Source organism: Glandiceps talaboti, chromosome 6 (assembly GCF_964340395.1).
Source record: "Glandiceps talaboti chromosome 6, keGlaTala1.1, whole genome shotgun sequence".
NCBI classification, from domain to species: Eukaryota; Metazoa; Hemichordata; class Enteropneusta; family Spengelidae; genus Glandiceps; species Glandiceps talaboti.
In genome coordinates this window covers 28388228-28409652 of record NC_135554.1, presented here as the reverse complement: position 1 = coordinate 28409652, position 21425 = coordinate 28388228, and the positions used below count along the sequence as shown (strand labels likewise).

Sequence of the window (21425 nt, the reverse complement as noted above, 5' to 3'; positions counted from 1 at the left end):
CGCATTTTCCGCCAACTTTTCGCGTTGAAACTCTGATTTACAAAAGATAACTTATTTATGGGTTTATAAAGATGTGGATCAAGGAAATCGTTGTTGATGGCTTTAAGTCGTACGCCCAGAGAACAGAAATCAAGGGCTTCGATCCGTTGTTCAACGCCATCACTGGTTTGAATGGCAGTGGCAAGTCCAATATTTTGGATTCGATTTGTTTCTTGCTTGGAATCACTAACCTTCAGCAGGTAACTTGGATTTTAGATTAATTTTATACTTTTATCAGATGAGGTTTGGGTAATTATGAAGTATCGTGTATTCGTGTATCGTTTCAAGTTTAGGAAATGAATGACTGGTGTTGTCAATGTGATTGGCATAACAAACGCTACAATTATTGCAGCTATGTCTTCATCATCTCAATGAAACATTCGACGGTGAATGATCAAGACGTGTCGTGTGTTATTTGGAGCGTAAAAACAAACAAACAACACATATTAAACCATGGCATAAGTATTTCAAAGTTAATGGTACACCTTATACATGGCTTCAAGACATTGTCAGATCGTGAACGATGGAAGTATACATTGTATTTGTCAGATCATGGATGATGGAAGTATATCTGTTAGATCATTGACGGTGGAGATATATTTGTAGAATAGAAGGAACCTCTGAAAAGGTTAAGGTACCTCCAATACTAAGATAAGACCCCAGACTGAAGTCTTAGAGTTAGACCATGAGGGTGGTAAGAACCTTAGTGATTACAATGTATTTACAATCACAAATGTAAGGATATTTCATATATCAAATATATACACACACACACTAATAAATAAATAAATATATATATATATATATATACAAACACATACATACATACATACATACATACGAATGTAAGTGTCTCGCTAGAGAGAACAGTGCTCGATGCAAATATTAGTAGCAGAGCATTATAGACTTAATTCAAAAGAATAAGGATGTAATAAGTCGTTACTAAGAGTTTCACGCTTCGAGTGATCTTCAGACTCAGACATACACACACACATATATATATATATATATATATATATATATATATATATATATATATATATATATATATATATATATATATATATTGTGCGATCATCAGACATTGTGCAATCATATATATATATATATATATATATATATATATATATATATATATATATATATATATATATATATATATATATATATACAATATAAGTGACTCAATAGATAGATATCAAAAGTTAGAAGTCGTCCTTAGATTTGTTGTTAAACTTAAATACTAAGTCTTAAAACTACTATTAATATTCTTTTCTTATTTAATGATGCCAGGTCCGAGCCAGTAATCTACAAGAACTTGTATATAAAGGCGGACAAGCTGGTGTAACCAAGGCAACTGTGACTATCACCTTTGACAATGCAGATAAGAAACAAAGTCCAGTTGGTTATGAAGGCTATGATGAGATCACTGTTTCTAGACAGGTACATTTACCTAATATTCTAATGTTCTTTAGTTCATGCACTGTGATTACAAGCCTTGTCTTCAAAGTAACTTGTTTCAAATCTGACAAGGAATTGCCACAGACCTTTATTAACATAAAAACCTATTCTTTCTTTCTTAAGAAAAATTGATTTGATACATATACAAAGTGCTTTTTCAACAAAAATTAAATTCCTGAGGAAGGTTTTTTGTAAAGAGCTAAAATATCACAATAAAGATTTTTTTATAAAAAAAAACAGTTTTGATCATCCAATCTCATCAAAATTGTCACCACTGTGTAAGCTCACTTTTGGATAACACTTAACAGTAAAGAAGCCTGATGACCCATTATGTGTGTGTGTGTGTGTGTGTGTGTGTGTGTGTGTGTGTGTGTGTGCATGTACCTGTACATATGACTATGTATGTATGTATGTATGTATGTATCATATGTATGTATGTATGTTCAAAACATTTAACTTTCTTCTATGTTTTCAGGTTGTTATTGGTGGTCGTAACAAATACCTGATAAATGGCAGTAATGCTCAGAACACAAGGGTACAAGATCTCTTCAGATCTGTTCAACTGAATATAAATAATCCACATTTCCTCATTATGCAGGTAGGGATGTCTCGATTCTATTCACAGTTACAGAAATGGTATTTTATCAGTCACTTATGATGAAACAAAAGTGATACAGATTTTGAAATCATAGTATTGATTTAGTAAATATTATCAAATGTAAATCTTTGGGGTGGGGGAAAGTGTCATGGTTAACTAGTTATAAGTTATGGTTTTACACTGGTTGATTTATACAAATGTCTGAAAGCTAACATTTTAATAAATTTTAAAAGCAAGTACAATATTGAACACCTTAGTCACTAGCAAGTGGATTTAATAATTCTATATTTTTCTTCCTTTCAGGGTCGTATTACTAAAGTTTTAAACATGAAGCCTCCTGAGGTAAGTCTTATATTCTCATAATAATATTTGTATTACACCTGACTTCAGGAAATTATCCCAAATTCTTGGAAGTTGGTCATGATGATGCCCTCTGTAAAGGTTTGTAAAGTCTGTATATGAATTGCATCCTTAATCCCCCTCCTAAACCTGTATGGCTTTGTTATAGGCAGTGGTTAAGGAAGGATATCCCCCTCCTAAACCTGTATGGCTTTGTCATAGGCAGTGGTTAAGGAAGGATATCCCCTCCTAAAACTGTATGGCTTTGTCATAGGCAGTGGTTAAGGAAGGATATCCCCCTCCTAAACCTGTATGGCTTTGTCATAGGCAGTGGTTAAGGAAGGATATCCCTCCTAAAACTGTATGGCTTTGTCATAGGCAGTGGTTAAGGAAGGATATCCCTCCTAAAACTGTATGGCTTTGTCATAGGCAGTGGTTAAGGATGGATATCCCCCTCCTAAACCTGTATGGCTTTGTCATAGGCAGTGGTTAAGGAAGGAATTGATATACAACCTTAACAACGTTCAACAAACCAAGATGTGGACATAAGCAACTAACGAGAATTTAGAAAAACGTGTGATGACTTCAGAAAACACTAATGAAGCCATGGGTGATAACTGGTGAAAGCTTTGGTGATCTATTAGTATTTCTTGGTGCTAGATAAAGATAAATTTATCAACATAGACGTTTGCACAGATGAGCTTTCATCATATTACCCTACCGGTAAGACAACTTATTGCTGGGCTACTAGAAAGTCATTTTGTCATGTTTTTTATGGCAGTGCATAATGATAAAGTTTTTCAGAAAGTCGATCAATATATTTCAAATTAACATAAAACACAAAGTTGCAATATATCCTACTTCATTATACAAGTTACATGTAATAAAATTGCAATACGATGATGCAATAAGATGATTTTACAGCTTATAAAATACCCCAATCCACTCACCTCAACAGATCATTGCATGTAGTGTAGGTAAGTTCAACAACTGTATATTGCTTATACCTATCAGATCCTGGCCATGATAGAAGAAGCAGCTGGTACCAGTATGTATGAACAGAAGAAAGCATCGGCACAGAAAACCATTGAGAAGAAAGACCACAAATTTAAAGAAATCAACAATGTAAGTTTGTTAGTATTTTTTCCTCCAAGTCACTTAAAAATTATGTAAGAACTAAAATGTATGTATGTTGTAATTGTTGTGTACACTTTGTTGTTGTAATCTTGTTGTCAAGAGATAAATAGATGGAACTGCCTACGTCTGTGGTCAGGGGACAGTCCAGTGATTTTAACACTCCAAATTGGATTTAATTTGTCCCCCCCCCCAAAAAAAAAAAAAGAAAAGAAAAGAAAAAAGCTTGTACCATTTTTCCTGTAGTTATCTGTAATCCCTACAGTTGAATTTTTAAGCAGAAAGTCACCTATGATGAAAAAGTGAAATATTACACTAGCTAGAATCTGTAACTGATTTACAGTGACTACACACTGTGACACACACACACACACACACACACACACACACACACACACACACACACACAATCACACTACAAGAATCAAGTCACCAACTGTACATCTGATTTTATCTCAAACTATCAGATTCTAGCTGAAGAGATTACACCAACCTTGAAGAAACTTAAAGATGAAAGATCATCTTATCTAGAGTTCCAGAAAGTACAGAGAGAACTGGACCACTTGAGTAAGATACATATAGCATATCAGTTTGTATGTGCTGATGAGACCAGTAAACGTTCTGCTGAAGAAATGGAAGAAATGATCAAGGCAATGGCTAAACTTAGAGACAGTTTAAAAGAGGTAAAATAGTTGCAATTAGTGCATCTGTATTGTTGTATAGTTTTGTCTAGGTTAGAGGTTAACATGGTTAGGACTTTAGGTTAGGACACCATTTGCCATATTAGGGCAAAGTGTACCAGGGCTTGATATGGAAAATTATTGCATGGGTTTGATGCAATCTCCATTGAGTTAGATTGGAAGCAATACTGGGTATATAATAAGTTATGTTATGAGCTGTTGCCATTTTAAATTCAGAGTTTTAATTGTGTGTGATTAGAATCGTATTTTATAGAGCTTTTACATTGTGTGATATTTGATTGACATATGCCTTTGTATATATGTCTTTGTGATGCTTGTGTTTTTAGGACCTGTGATGCCAAAAGGAAATTTTCCATATGTTTTTAACAAATGGACAATAAAGATTATTATTATTATTATTACGATGTGTAAATACAAGTTTGGAGTTCTGACATTAGTAAGTGCTTTTAATAGTAAGCATAGTGCTACAAGTATTTTTTAATATTCAGCAAATATTAATCAAGTCTTGAAACTTGTTTGTCTTTCTGTTTTCAATCAGATTGATACTAAAGTTGCAGAAGTGACAGAGTCCATCAAATTACTGGAGAAAAAGAGGGATACAGAAGCGGGAGGTGCCATGGAAAAACTAGAATTAGCTCTCGGAGAGGTGCAGAAACAAGATGCAAAGGCACAGGCTGCAGTAGACAATAAAAAAGAGTCACTGAAAACTGAGAAGAAAAAGAAAAAAGACCTTGAAAAGAATTACAAAGAGGTAAGAACTACTGTACAGTAATTGGAATGGATAGTTTTTATGAAACCATATCATTTGTTCTGAACTGACTGTCCAGACTCTCTGGCCCTTGTAGCCAACAATTTCAACAAGTACATGTATATCCTCTATGGCAAGGTTAGAAATACCATAAGGCCCAAAAAAAAAATATGTCTGGTTCTGGTCAGCGCGCGCGTGCCCTGAATACCCCCGCGTCGATCCTTTTTTTTTCGATAATTTTTGCTTTCCCGTTCCTTATTTACAATTCCCCGTCGATCAACACTGTATGCAAGGCTAGCGGAAAAATTTAACTCGTGTGATGGCGCGCTTCTATTTGGTAACGGGTACCCTTTTCTTCTAGTACTGTTGCATACCCATAACCCCCCATACGATATGTGTACGTAATATGTACGATGAGCGTGTTGATGGGAATCACGGGAAATAGTGTGTTCATTGTGCTAGGTGGTAAACCGCTCACATGTTTCGAAAATGTCTGAAGTTTGAGTACGTCGCGTGAGTAATCGAAATGTTGATATCAATTCAGCTGACTTTCGAGGTGTTCATAGTTCTGGTGATCGTTTCGTTCTGCCTTCTGAATACAAAGATTTTCCTGTAGCATAAGCAGTTAGCTCTGGATGTATGCGCTACGATGTTCGACACGTCTTTCCATCTGCGATGAGATGGAAAGACGTGTCGAACATCGTAGCGTATACAGACTGCGTATCAGACTGATGATGGACGGTGCTCGAAAGAAAACACTGCCTCCTCTACGTCTGTTGGACAGACCTATTTCTCGTTATTTAACGTTACAAGTTGCACAATGACATTATACAGTGGTTGCAAGGCAAGACTCATTATTATCTTGGATGGGATTATAACTGCAAATCACTGGGCGATAAGATAAATTTGTAAATGTGACTAGTGATGCCCTGATGGATGATTGATCCGCATCATACAAAACTTGCCACACAACAGTGCCAACTTCCAGAGTTGTATGACATCTTCCGAGAGCATGTAAAGTGTCAAAAATGTGTATTTACTAATTTGCGAAAAAAAAAAAAAAATTAGGGAAAAAAAAAAAAACGCGCGTCGTCGCACCACTTTAGAAAGTTTACCCTGACCAGAACCAGATTTTTTTTTTTTTTGGCCTAACACTGAAAGATGGAGGTGACACAAGTGTTTATATGGTAAGAAAATATCATTTATCACAGATAATGTAGTTAATTGTAAGAGATTTTTAGCTGAATGTAGCAAACTGACTATAGTTCTACATACTAGTGTAGTTGTAATAGATTTTTAGCTGAATGTAGCAAACTGACTATAGTTCTACATACTAGTGTAGTTGTAATAGATTTTTAGCTGAAAGTAACAAACTGACTATAGTTCTACATGCTAGTGTAGTTGTAATAGATTTTTAGCTGAAAGTATCAAACTGACTATAGTTCTACATACTAATGTAGTTGTAATAGATTTTTAGCTGAAAGTAACAAACTGACTATAGTTCTACATGCTAGTGTAGTTCTAAAAGATTTTTAGCTGAAAGTGACGAACTGACTATAGTTCTACATACTAGTGTAGTTGTAAGAGATTTTTAGCTGAAAGTAACGAACTGACTAGTTCTACATACTAATGTAGTTTTAAAAGATTTTTAGCTGAAAGTAACAAACTGACTATAGTTCTACATACTAGTGTAGTTGTAAAGATTTTTAGCTGAAAGTAACAAACTGACTATAGTTCTACATACTAATGTAGTTCTAAAGATTTTTAGCTGAAAGTAACAAACTGACTATAGTTCTACATGCTAATGTAGTTGTAATAGATTTTTAGCTGAAAGTAACGAACTGACTATAGTTCTACATACTAGTGTAGTTGTAATAGATTTTTAGCTGAAAGTAACAAACTCACTATACTTCTACATGCTAATGTAGTTCTAAAAGATTTTTAGCTGAAAGTAACAAACTGACTATAGTTCTACATACTAATGTAGTTGTAATAGATTTTTAGCTGAAAGTAACAAACTGACTATAGTTCTACATACTAATGTAGTTCTAAAAGAATTTTAGCTGAAAGTAACAAACTGACTATAGTTCTACATACTAATGTAGTTAATTGTAAAAGATTTTTAGCTGAAAGTAACAAACTGACTATAGTTCTACATACTAGTGTAGTTGTAATAGATTTTTAGCTGAATGTAGCAAACTGACTATAGTTCTACATACTAATGTAGTTGTAATAGATTTTTAGCTGAAAGTAACAAACTGACTATAGTTCTACATGCTAGTGTAGTTCTAAAAGATTTTTAGCTGAAAGTGACGAACTGACTATAGTTCTACATACTAGTGTAGTTGTAAGAGATTTTTAGCTGAAAGTAACGAACTGACTAGTTCTACATACTAATGTAGTTTTAAAGATTTTTAGCTGAAAGTAACGAACTGACTAGTTCTACATACTAATGTAGTTCTAAAGATTTTTAGCTGAAAGTAACAAACTGACTATAGTTCTACATACTAATGTAGTTTTAAAAGATTTTTAGCTGAAAGTAACGAACTGACTATAGTTCTACATACTAATGTAGTTTTAAAAGATTTTTAGCTGAAAGTAACGAACTGACTAGTTCTACATACTAATGTAGTTGTAAAAGATTTTTAGCTGAAAGTAACAAACTGACTATAGTACTACATACTAATGTAGTTGTAAGAGATTTTTAACTGAAAGTAACGAACTGACTAGTTCTACATACACAGAAATTATGGTAATGTCATCTTGATAAATTCAGTCAATGAAGTTGATTTCATTCAATCTTTGTAGTCAATATCTGAAAACAAACTCCTCGTGATTATAGCAGGCATTGACTTTGAGTCATGGAAATTTTGAGCTAAGATTAAGTCTGTCAGATGATACAACCCACTTGTATTACATCAACAGGATCAAGGAACTTTGAAGGCCAAAGAAAAGGAAGTTGAGAAAATCAACAGTGGTTTTGTCAAATTGCAAGAGAAAAGTCAAAGTGATGCTGCGGCTGTAACTGCAGCACAGAAACATTTTCATGCTGTGTCTGCTGGTTTGTCTAGTAATGATGATGGTGAAGATAAAACACTTGCTGACCAAATGATGGGTATGTTGATATATTTATTTCATCAGGCTTAGTACATTTTAACACATTTTTAGGTATATTACAGTTGTATGTAAAGGGACAGTCTGTAAGTGTATGTTCATTGGTGATCACTTTTGTTTCAAACTGAAATATAAGGGGATATATTATTTCAGCTACTGAAACATATTGAATCATATCCAGCACTTGGTATAATTCTCAGTAATAAGTCATGCATGTATATTATATAAAAATGACATGACATGGTTTTGGGTCTTCCAAAGATTTTAAGATAAAGCACTAACAGTCTGACTTTTCAAGCCTCTTTGTATGGCTGTCTGTTGGTGCTGACTGAATTTGAAGAGTGGTGGACAATCACTGTTTGGAGATCCTTGAATTTGCTTCTTTGTAACTTAGAGCAACTTTCGTCTGTATTTTGTACGTTAAAAATTGTCCTCGATACAGACTGATATTTTTATTTCAATGTTTTTTTGTAATTGTTTTTTTTTATCAAATGAAACTAAGATGCCAAGAACCAGATCAGTGAAGCTGAGACAAAAACCAAGCAGGCTCAGATGAAACTGAAAGTATCACAGAGTGACATAAAAAAGAAACAAGCAGAGTTGAAGAAAACAGAAAAGGAATATAGTAAAGATAAAGATGCCTTTGAAGCAGTGCAGAAAAACAAAACAAAACTAGAAGTGAGTATTTGGTTTATCAACAAAATTAAACAAGTATTGTTTATATGTGTTAACATGAGAGTGAAAAAGCCTCCTACAGATCGTACCTTAGGAGCTAGGAGGGTTTTAACTTCTATGCTGTAAATGCAAACATATTCCAAAACTGTCTGGACTGTAGTTACAATACAGTTCAAGGGTTGCTTTCCATATGGGTTAGCCTCAGGCTTACTCAGAGCCAACAGCAAAATGATTTTGTGTGAACACCAGGCAGCAATATCACAAACCAGTGCAAAAAAACCTACTGAACTAGGAAAGGAATGTTCATAACACTGATAAGTCTACCAACCCCATTAATTTTCCTGAATATATATGTGTGTGTGTGTGTGTGTGTGTGTGTGTGTGTGTGTGTGTGTGACCATGTTTGATTCCAACTAGCATTTACTATACTTTCCTACATGTAATTGCAAAGCTGTCCTCATTAGGGGTACCTGAGGTAGGGCATGGACAAATGATACATATGTATGATTGTAAGTTAAATAACTGTGTGTATAATTAATCTTCTAGGATGAGATGAAAAAGTTGAACTTTGACGAAGGAAGAGATGAGGAACTCGCATCAAAGAAAAAGAAATTGACTGAGACAGTATCCAAGTTACGAAACCAAGCAGACACATTGGAAGCCAGGTAAGAGTGACTTAGAATCAAATGAAATATGATATGTGTTTATTTCAGTTTTTTTGTTTGAAAATGTTTCATGTGCAATCAATGAAAAGATTGTTTGTAGAGGTAACGTGTGCTTTGCAAAATAGTATTATTTTTTGTAATTTGTTTGTTTTTACAAATCCCAATTTGTCTTTCTTTGGCTATTAAATGATATTTCATCAAATGATAAAGCTCAAAATGTGCCCTGGTATTAAGTAAAAAAATATGTATTTCTGTAAAAAAATAAAAAAAATAAAAAAAATTCAATGTTTGATATTAAAAGACAAAAGGCATTAGTGCTGCTTTATGCTAATGTACAAAAGGACTATGGATGTGATCAAAGAAAAGCAAGTTACCTTACCACTATTAAACATTCACAGATCTTGGAAATACTATGACAACTCCATGACACACGAGTGCAAGTAATCTCATGTACATATGTAATATTAATTAGTAACTCTGTGTCATTTCATTATTTGTGTTATGTAGATTCCCTAACTTACAGTTTGAATACAAAGATCCTGAGAAAAATTTTGACCGTAGTAAAGTGAAAGGTTTGGTGGCTCAGTTGATCAAGGTCAAAGATGTCAACACAGCAACAGCTTTAGAAGCAGCAGCTGGTGGCAAGGTAATTACAGATTTATTAATTCACTGTCACAAACAATTTACAATGTCAAGTTTAGAACCAAAATTTAGCATATGAATGTATGATGTCAATTATGTTGTCCAAAGTTTGTACAGGGATGTTTTGGTGATATGTGTACTAATATGACTTATCAAAAGTGCAAATGCTATAAAATGTAGAATCCTTTTACCACAGGGACAATACATCAAGTCTTTCAGAAATTATGTCCATTTCATTCATTACTGTCTTGAGGATAGCGATATACAGTTGTAGAAAATAATCACATTTCTTTTTCTGTCTTTCTTTCTTCTTTTTTTGTGCTTGTCAGTTGTACAACGTTGTAGTAGATGATGAAGTGACAGCCAAGAAACTGTTACAGAAAGGACAACTAAAGAGACGATATACTTTTATTCCTCTAAACAAGATTGCTACCAGGAGTATAAACCCAGATGTTGTCAAGAGAGCTGAAAGCCTTGTAAGTTACCATGACAACACATGTTTTGTTGTGCTTTGGATTTAGTCTGTAAGGTACACCATGACAGGGCGCCCTCACACGTAAGTCAACCCTTTTCATAGAACAGGCCAGTGAGGGCAGAGTGACACACACCATGTATCTTACAATCTACTTTGGATTAAGATGGAAAGAAATTGGAAAAAAAATCTCAACTATAACTGAGTATAACAATGGCTGTAAACGGCTGGGAAATAATTAATTACTTGAAAGCTTAGAAAGTTATGGCAACTTTTGTTTTCTTGTGATTTGAGTAAAAATACATTTTTTTAAATGAATAACTTTCAATGGTAAAACTCTGAAGTAAGTATTGGTAAAATTGATAGATTTTACTTATTAGGTTTAAATCAATACATTTGCTATAGTAAACTATAATCAAAAATTATTATTCATAACAAAAATAATGGAACCAATGTATAAAAATTTGTCTTCTCTCTAAAGATTTGAGCAACATAGATAAATATGTTCAAAGAAGATTCGCCAAATATGTTTCTTGGTTTCTGTAGCCTAGAATCCATTATGTGAGATTTTGTTCTGCTCTTCCGTTACCATGCCTGGTATTTCGCTATCAATCTATTGCTTTAATGATCAGAAAACAGGTGCAAATTCTCATGAGGTTTTTAATTCTTACAGCAGTGAGATGGCACAGATAGTGTCACCACGTTATTAGAACCAACTGGGAGGGTTGAGCAAGTGTTTTTCCAACTATAGAGAAAACATGGTGCTAACGTCGTCCTTTCCAACTAAGCCACCATGCTTGGCAGGTTACTACCATGCTTCAAAAGTGTTTTTAAAATACTAGTACTATCCTTGAGCTTTAGTAATCTTTGAATGACAATATCATAATAATACTTTCACATGAAGAGAAATGGCTAATCCTCAATGTACATGTGTGTATGTGTTAAAATAAACATGCCAGACAGTGACTTTGTTCCAGTGTTGAAGACATGCATATTCATATGCTGATCACCATGCAAACAAATATGCAAATTGCCATGGTCACCATCCTTGCAATCTATCCTGGGGAGAACACTGAGCTTTATGATGTAAACATGATTATCATATACAACACCATTGTGAGAAATCCAGTCTAATGTTAAGTTTGAATATATAGTCAATATACATGTACAGCAAAATGCTAGGTGTGGTATGGTAAAAGCCAGAGCAAAATGCCCACACTACTGTATTCTAGGGTATGGATTTCTCTGAAATTACATTGTGTTCATTTTGAAATATTATAACATATCTATTGGCTTGTTATGTTCAGGTTGGTAAGGAGAATGTCCACACAGCATTGTCACTTGTAGAGTATGACAAGAGTGTTAAAGCTGCCATGGAGTATGCATTTGGTACAACATTGGTGTGTGACAGTCTACAGAATGCAAAGAAGGTAGTAACTCATTATCTAAACACTGTTTTCATCAGAAGCCAACAGTTAGAGAAATCTGTGAGACCATGTTTGCAAGCTGGACATTTAAAGGGGAGATATATTTTCAATAAAAGAAATGGGAGCAAATTAATCCTACATGTATGGTGCATGATACAGATGTCATATGTGAATGACTTCTCCTGTTACATTGTATGACACTGACTGCACAATCACAGCTGTGTTAGAACTCAATAAAAACAACAAAGTTCTATCATGATATTATAAAGTACTCTATACACTGTGTTATGTATACAAAATGTACTAGTAAAAGGTCCCAAACAGAGTTTGCATTGGAAAAGTGTATTATTTAGATTTATCCACTTTTAACTTGAAAGATGTAGTCATTGTTTCCGCTGGATAACAAGAGTTTACATAAATGGTCCAACAACTGGATCTTTCAGACTAATCCTCTTTGAGCACAAAAAAAAATTGTTTAAACAATGATCAGAATGATCTTTTACTATGCCTCATCGTAGATGTGATATTTATTTATTTATTTAAACTTTATTTAAAGAGGGTTAAAAATCATACAGATAACCTGATTAGCTAAAAGCTAGTCTTCCCCAGTGCCCTCTAAAGTGGTATAGTTGTGACTTTTTAAACAATGATCAGAATGATCTCTTATTGTGCCTCATCATAGATGTGATATAGTTGTGACTTTTGTTTGCGAGTACCTATATTAGATAATAATGTTGTCTTTCTAGGTATGTTATGATCCTAAGGTCATGACCCGAACTGTGACCTTAGGTGGTGACCAGTATGACCCCACTGGTACTCTCTCTGGAGGTCAGTAATAGTTATTTTCTTCTTCTCTTTGATTTTGTAGTATTAAATTGACTTAATCATCATTAGCAATTAGATGGAAAGTCATCAGATTGGACATGTCAATTCTCTATGCTACAGGGTTAAGCAAAGGTGTTTGATCTTTCAGTTGTTGTGCACTAGAAACCATCATAATACCACAGGTCTTTTTACAGCACATACCATCGAAGACACATCACAAGCAGATATGCTCTCACTTGCATGAATGCTTGAAACTATAATACCCCTGATAGTAGCAGGAAATGAAAGGATTAGAACATTTTCTTAAAATCTATAGCCAGTCACAAGTTAGAAGGCTGATTTTAAAATCTCTGACATGGACTGACATATAAGGGTTGTCAAATATGGCATGAAAAATAGAGAGAGGGTCAGATTTAGAAAGGTGTTGACAATGATAAAAGTAATGAGCCAAACATAAAAAAGATATGAGCAAATGAAATACTGAGCAAAACGAGTCAACTTCAAAAGAAAGGGGCAGCCTTATGCAAAGTGAGATTAACAAACATAGAAATTGGCAAGAGTAAAAGGTAATTACATTGACATCTAAGGAAGGGAGCAACCACAACTACATTATGATAGACTATATGGTTATTTCATTACAGGTGCCCGTTCTAAGTCTGCAGCTGTCTTAGCTAAACTGAATGAATTGAAAGAAGCAAAGGATGGGTTAAACCACAAACAACAAGAATTGTCAACAGTAGTCAAAGAACTGGACTCACTCAGGAAATTTGCTGACAAGTGAGATGATAGCTAAGTTTGGTATATGCCCTGCAACAGTGCAAGTTAATTTCATGTGACACACAGCAATTCCATGTGATATGCTAGACTTTGGCGTTCCCTTATCTTTTACTATGTGGTGACTCGGAAAAATGCATTCTTTATCATTTTGAATGACTAACAAAAATGTGTGTCTTTTACTAGAGTCACTTTGGACCTAAGTAGAGGTACAGAAACATTGTAAATGTTCAATCATCACATACTTGAGTGATGACCTAGTATTCAGTATTGACCTATGAAAGATATGATGATAATTAAATAATAGTACATGATAATAATAAAAATAATAATAATGATGTTGGTTTTACATGGTGCTTTCCCACTCTACTCAAAGTGCTTTAATATAGTTACTACCCCTGCCATGGATCTACACCAGCACTATGGCCCTTTACTTCCTCAACTCCCTGGAGAATATACAATCCATTGGATCCTCTATAAGCACATAGTATAAAACATTTACATTGCAGCCTCTTTCCTACCAGGTCCCCAATTATACAGCTGGCTTGACTCAGGTAAAATAGTGGTTCAAATCTTGCTCAAGCCACTCAGAAACAAATGGCAGCAACAGAGCTCGAACCTGCAACCTGCAGATTCCAAGCAGGCCACTCTAACCATTCAGCCATCATGACTCCACCTAATATGATAGTAATATGAAAACTATGCTTCATAAGTTCACAATAAAGGTTTGTTGTTGTGAAAGTTAAAAATACTCCCGTGGCTTCAATCTCAGCGCCCTCACTGCAGTGATTGTGTATATTATACTACCATGCCTTTATTAATGAATTGAAATGGATGTGTGTCATATCAACAGTCATAATCATTTCCACTATATATGTTCTCTCTGTCCTAGCTCATTGTGTCATATATTTTTCACATCAGATATCAACAGATTAAAAAGCAGTATGATTTGAAGGTACATGAAGCCAGTCTGTTAGAGGCTCGTCTAAAACAGAGTACACATCACCAGCAGTTAGAGGAAATCAGTGGTCTACAACAAGATATTGGTAAGTTGTTGGGAGGAAACGTACAGCAAGCTATTGGAAAGGTGGTGGGGGGGGGGGGGGGGGCTACAATAGGCTATTGGAAAGTAGGTGGGAGTTGGGGCTGCAAGAAGGTATAGATATGCCATTACAATGGAGAGGAAGGAAGTGGTCTACCACACATTCTTGGTAGGTCATTATACTGGGATGGGGAGTCATCTGCAATGGGTTATTGGTAAGTCATAATGGGAGGGGCGGTAGTAGTCTACTACAGACTATTGGTAAGTTATAATGGGAGGGGGAGGTAGTAGTCTACTACAGACTATTGGTAAGTCATAATGGGAGGGGCGGTAGTAGTCTACTACAGACTATTGGTAAGCAAGTTATAATGGGAGGGGGAGGTAGTAGTCTACTACAGACTATTGGTAAGTTATAATGGGAGGGGGAGGTAGTAGTCTACTATAGACTATTGGTATGTAACTATATTCTTTCTCGTTTGGGTAGCTATGGTTACAGGAGCATTGCTGTTCCTATGATTGTTCTGTAAGTATAATATGAAATGTGAAACTTGAGTGATATACTCCTGTTGCTGATCAATATTATGACCACTATGAATATAGTATTATATGACATCATCCTGTACAGATGAACAACAGAACACCCTGACAGTGTCTAACGAAACTAAGAAAAAGATGAGTGAGAAAGTCAAGTCACTTGAAGAGAAAATCAAAGATGCCAAGTCGGTCAGAGAAAGAGATTTGAAGGCAGCTGAAACTCAACTGAACAAAGCCAAGAAAACAGCTGAACAGTCTAATAAACAAATGAAAGAAAAACAACAGGTATGTACAAAGTAGATTTGATCAATAAAGATTTATGATTTATGAGTTCTTTCTAACCCCTTTCTAAATTAAAGCATACAATTATCGTTTGCCGCAAGTATCTGGTATTGTAGTAAATGCTTATATTTTGCACACAGTTTGATGTATTGAATAAGGGTTTAGGGTTAGCTATCGTAGAGTTGTCTGGTTTATTTCAGTGACTACGTTTACGTGAAACACTGACTTGGGAGCTATGTCTTGGATGTCTTATTTTCTTTTATATTACTATGTTAGCTAACACATTAATATTGTCATGTATCGGTAATAATATCACTAGGAAGTTGATTCTCTGAAGCTTGAAGTGGAAGAGTTAATGAAGGAGTTGGCTAACTATGAAGACCAAATAAAGGCTGTGGATGAAGCTATTGCTGGATATGAACAACAGTTTCAACAGTTAACAGAAACAAGAGCTGAGATTGGGGTCAGTATCAATAGTTTTGCTACCATAGTACATTGTACATTCTGTGAGAGGAGAGACTGATACCAATAGGTAAAACAATCTCTTTAAAGAGAATTTTACCATACCCAATTCCAAAGCTTTGGGTATTGTAGCGATAAACACACTGTTGAAACTGATATTTGATGCTTGGAAACATGATAAGATTTCTAAGTACAAATGCTATAACAACTCAATTGTTGTGTATTTTGTAACAAGTAACAGCATATTTAATGATAGTACTGGTAAATGTACACACTTTTACATACTTTACAGCATCGTTCCACCATGAATGTCAAGACCATAGCACTGCATCATTCATAAACGGTGGTATGGACCTATAATGGCACACCAGCCATATGCCTCAACTCCCTTATGAGCTGTCCATTGCAGTCTAGATGTAAACACAGGATTAAATCCATCACATAGCAACCTCTGTCCTGCTAAGTCCCTGATAAAAGTTGTTGGACTGATAATCTGGATGTGTGGGATAGATTAGTTCCCAAAGTATACACTGAACAATAAATTTCTAACGGTGAGAAAAGACACATACTTTAATCCTTAGGATGAGACATGTTAATCAAGTTCTTTGTATTCTCTTTATGTTTATCCAGCAAGCTGTGAAGGAAGCACAAGGTGAGGTGACCAAGCAGAAAGAAAAACTGAGAGATTGTGACAAAGAAATTGAAGAACGAGTGAATGAACTACAGACACTGAAAGAACAAGACAATGATACACAGTTAGAAATGAAAGAAATGGACCACAAGATATCAAAACATAATAAAGATAGTAAAGATGCTGCTAGGATGGTAAGTTAATGACAAAAACAGTAGATTGTCATGATGTGGACCTTGGGGAAACCCCCTAACTTATCAAAGCTTACTGCATTTTCATATCCATCACTTTCTTGATTTAATTAAAGGAGCACAGTCTGTAACTCTTTATATTCATGTTTGCCACTTTTGTTTCTACTGCTATGTTGAATTGTGTTTAGCATCTCTTGGAGCTCTCACCAGGTATTCAGATATAAAAATTAGATTATTGTTTGGTTACCGAAGAATTCAAAAGTGCTACAAACTTGGTCATTACATCTCTCTGTGCATACTCACAAACCAAATTTACTGTGTCGAAGCAGACTCACTTCTAGATAAGTTTTAGTATCTAGTATGTATGTACATTTGTGCATTTGTACACTTGACTAAAGCCAGAAGTTGGGGCCGCAATGACAAACTGCCATTTTACATGACATGCCTTTAAATAAACACATTTATCACATATGATATATTGTAAGACTTAAGTATATAGTGAAACAAGATGACAAGTTCATAGCTTCATACAATTTTTGCTCTCATTTTATGATTTTAAGGTTGAACACATGCTTGACAAGTATGAATGGATTGCTGTAGAAAGGCAGTTCTTTGGACAGCCTAATGGTGCCTATGACTTCAAAGCCAATGATCCAAAGGAGGCTGGTCGCCGACTACAAAAACTACAAGACACCAGAGATAAATTGGCAAAGAACGTGAATCAGAGAGCAATGAATATGTTGAGTAAGGCTGAAGAGAGGGTAAGAACTTACTCAGTTTTCTCAGTGAGACTGAAGACTTTTAGTCAATAAAACTTTTCATATGAGTTATCCATTGAGTGTCATCAATTTGATTGATTCATTTATTGATCAATGTATTGATTAGTCGATTGATTGATTGATTGATTGATTGATTGATTGAGCATAACTTTACTATAGTCAAATCAATCCTGGTATAATAGGAGTAAAAAAAATGACTTTCATTAAACTCATGGGGGCGTCAGGATTTTCTATAATACATTTATACAGATTTTGTCATTTGAATGATATTTTCACAAGTAATTTGATGTACCTAGCAGAGTTTTCAGATGTATTTGGCAAAACTATTTTCCAATTTTTGATAAATGGAAATGGTAAATCCTATTGGTATTACTACTTAATAATAACAAGCACTTCTAAAATTTAGAATTTTTTTTGCTTTCCTCTTAGTATCATGAGCTGGTGAAGAAGAAGCAGATAGTTGAGAATGATAAAGCTAAGATATTAGCAACTATTGCAGAATTGGATGAGAAGAAAAGTCAGGCACTACGTAAAGCATGGGAGCAAGTCAACAAGGTAGGTAGAAAGGCCAGGCACTATGTAAAGCATGGGAGCAAGTCTTGTCTTCTGACACTCAAATGAGTCTATAATGAAAGCTACATGTATGTACCATTACCGGTATATTGTATTCAGTCTTTCTCATTTCTCATATAGGATTTTGGGTCCATCTTTTCCACCTTGTTACCTGGCACCAATGCTAAGCTAGCCCCTGTAGAAGGGATGTCTATCTTGGATGGCCTGGAGGTCAAAGTAGCCTTTGGTGATGTCTGGAAAGAAAGTCTTACAGAGCTTAGTGGTGGACAGAGGTAGGTATTTGTACTTTTTAATTCATTAGATTGCATACTTGTAGGTGTAGGCCATGAAACACTAATACTAGTACCCATAAACTTCAGGTGATACTGACGGGGTAAATAGGTAATGACTAAAATCAGATGTTAGCACACACACCAGTAAGGTCATCAATACCTTTTAAATACATGAACATATAAAATCAGTTCTACACACGGCAGTAGTGTCATCAAAAAGTGAGTATGCCAAATGTCCGTGCACACAAACATCAGTGATGTCGTTTATATCCGGAGTATAAAAAGTGCACAAAAGTTATCCATGCACAGATTAGACAATGATGTCACCAATATCTGAATATGGTGACTACATCAGTAACTGAGTACAAGTGTGTTGACTCCTCTTTAATACTCTGCATACATCAGCAATAACCAGTAGCTGCTAAATATACCATAATAACTGTTGATACCCCTATCCCATAATAACTGTTGGCACCCCTATCCCATAATAACTGTTGGCACCCCTATCCCATAATAACTGTTGGCACCCCTATCTCATAATAACTGTTGGCACCCCTATCCCATAATAACTGTTGGCACCCCTATCCCATTAATAACTGTTGGCACCCCTATCCCATAATAACTGTTGGTACCCCTATCCCATAATAACTGTTGGCACCCCTATCCCATAATAACTGTTGATACCCCTATCCCATAATAACTGTTGGCACCCCTATCCCATAATAACTGTTGATACCTCATCCCATTTTTTTTATGTACAGGTCATTGGTGGCGCTGTCCTTAATTCTGTCACTACTACTGTTCAAACCTGCTCCATTGTATATCTTGGATGAAGTTGATGCAGCATTGGACTTGTCACATACCCAGAATATTGGACAGATGTTGAGAACACATTTCAAACATTCCCAGGTGAGAAAGATACACAAGGCTTCTATGTGTGTGTGTAGGTACATGTATGGGTCTGGTGATAATGAATTGAATACCATTATTTTTCAAACCGTATGACTAAATGACATCTTTCTGTATCGTAGCAAAAATAAACCAGAACTTACATAATATACACTCACAGTGGTATTATATACTGTAATAAATTGCTCTTGTTACTCAACCAAGAGTTCTAATTACTTATGAGTAACATTTGTTTGTTTAGGTTAACAGGCTTTGTCAAACTGTCCATTGACTGGCTTTATCATTAGGTGGCAAAACTCTTTGTACCAAGAAGAAAATTCTATCCATTCATGTTAACAGCATAGTTACCCACAATGAAGGAATTCATTTTGCTGTTCATCAATTTTTATCATCAGTGGCCCCTAACATGATATCTAAAAGATGTTAAAAACTGACATTGTATCTTTTCATTATCCACAGTTTATTGTTGTGTCTCTCAAAGACGGTATGTTCAACAATGCCAATGTACTTTTTAAGACCAAATTTGTGGATGGCGTCTCCACAGTGTCACGATACGTGCAGTCTTTGTCATCCAGGGGAGGTACTCCAAGTGTTGCAAGTACCAGTTCAGCTCGGGGCAAGGACAGGGGAAAGAAAGGCAGCAAGAGAGCTAGGATAGATCAACCACTATCTACTCAGGGACAGTAATATACAACATGGGAACGTTCATTAGCAACACCTACACTGCCATTGTCAATGGAAATTAGTTAGACATCTACTTCAAAACTTGAAAGTGCACTGAAGTAGATTGTTTGGTAAGACTGAAGTTTAGTGGACACAATCTATATGTGGCAATGATTGAATGAACAAGTGACATGACCAAAGCCTTCTAATGCCATAGTGTGATACTCAAAACCCTTTTCAAAATTAAACCAAAAAAAATATAGTGTGATATTAAATTTGAAGAAGGGGTTAGTTAGGGTCTTTACTGATTACATGTGTCCACAATTTTTCACTTCATAATACCCAAATTCCTAAACCTGACATCTAAAATTGTGGTTTGTTTTGTATTCCCAAAGACCATTTTAGGAGCAAAATAGTAAAATTTAAATGTGGTAATTAGAATACATTGAAACTTGACCAATTCCCAGCAGGCTCCTGTTAAAGTAAAATGTAAATTTTTAGTGTGGAAAGAGATAAATGTCATTTTTTATACTGAGCTTGTATATTGTCTTTGAATTATCAAACTTAAAGTTGATAACATATAAAAGTCTATATTTTCTGAAACTCAAGTCATTTGAGATTTTGTTTGTGGAGGTAACATCATACATGGAGTCACAAATGTTAAAGGTAGCGATAGCATAGTAAAATATTTATCATGTGTTTTCAAATTTATATGTAGATTTAGATTTTTGACATTTTTTATCAAACATAATAAGTGTTTCATTAAATGTTGTTTGAGAAATTTGATGAAAATTGACTATAGCTCTTTACAAACTGTCATGTTTTATGCATTGTACAAGACTTATGTACATGTTATGTATTCTTTGTATATGATTTTGTGACATTATTTATCATGTAATATATCAACACATCATGGCTAGGTACATGTCATTGTCAATGAATCATTAGCCCCAAAAAACAACATATATCTGTGAGCTCCTACGGTGCCTCATGGAGAGTTATCAATGACTTGAAAGTCCTTCGGGAAAACAGGTAATATGTGCTGTTACCATGATAAAGGCTGATCACTGCCATGTGTTCTCTCAGCCAATTTGATGTGTCAATGACACTGACTGCTTGTGACCATTCCTAATTGTATTCCCTAATCCTTAAAGATGCATTGGCTCAAGAAAACCCATATTTCTCATTGTGATCCACAACAACAATAAAATAATGTTATTTATCTGTAGAGGGAACACTCCTTGTCAGTACATTTCAGAGTACTGTAACTGCTACAGTTCATCTTCAATGTTTACATTGAACAAATAGATAAATCTCTCATATGTATATGCCCAGATAGAAAATATACAATTTCTGTGTTCAATTACCCTGTCCTGTCAAGAACATAGTTAAGAACACAATCATCTTGTCCACATAAGGAGATAGGTAAATTTATTTGATAAGATTTCTCAAAAAAAACATCTATATTTAATT

At 34.9% G+C, this 21425-nt stretch overlaps 1 protein-coding gene across 1 annotated transcript; it reads left to right on the top strand.

Annotated features, from left to right (window-relative positions):
• Positions 1 to 71: 71 nt before the first annotated feature.
• On the top strand, positions 72 to 20306 carry LOC144436285 (structural maintenance of chromosomes protein 2-like). The gene is made up of 24 exons (XM_078125033.1): positions 72 to 239; positions 1333 to 1482; positions 1976 to 2098; positions 2402 to 2440; positions 3452 to 3562; positions 4039 to 4254; positions 4811 to 5023; positions 7946 to 8135; positions 8637 to 8812; positions 9356 to 9474; positions 9982 to 10120; positions 10446 to 10592; positions 11896 to 12018; positions 12762 to 12843; positions 13482 to 13617; positions 14536 to 14660; positions 15282 to 15475; positions 15792 to 15935; positions 16565 to 16759; positions 17317 to 17517; positions 17965 to 18090; positions 18229 to 18380; positions 19142 to 19289; positions 19749 to 20306. Exons 1-24 carry the CDS (start codon positions 72 to 74, stop codon positions 19974 to 19976), a joined length of 3645 nt encoding a protein of 1214 aa, XP_077981159.1. The 3' UTR covers positions 19977 to 20306.
• The last annotated feature ends 1119 nt before the right edge of the window (positions 20307 to 21425 follow it).

Excerpts from the sequence above, each read along its gene's own strand:
- LOC144436285 (XM_078125033.1), top strand. The coding sequence starts at position 72 with ATGTGGATCAAGGAAATCGTTGTTGATGGCTTTAAGTCGTACGCCCAG. Across the intron at positions 1,483-1,975 it reads AGATCACTGTTTCTAGACAG|GTTGTTATTGGTGGTCGTAA; the intron begins GTACATTTACCT and ends CTATGTTTTCAG. Across the intron at positions 16,760-17,316 it reads GTAAAGATGCTGCTAGGATG|GTTGAACACATGCTTGACAA; the intron begins GTAAGTTAATGA and ends TATGATTTTAAG.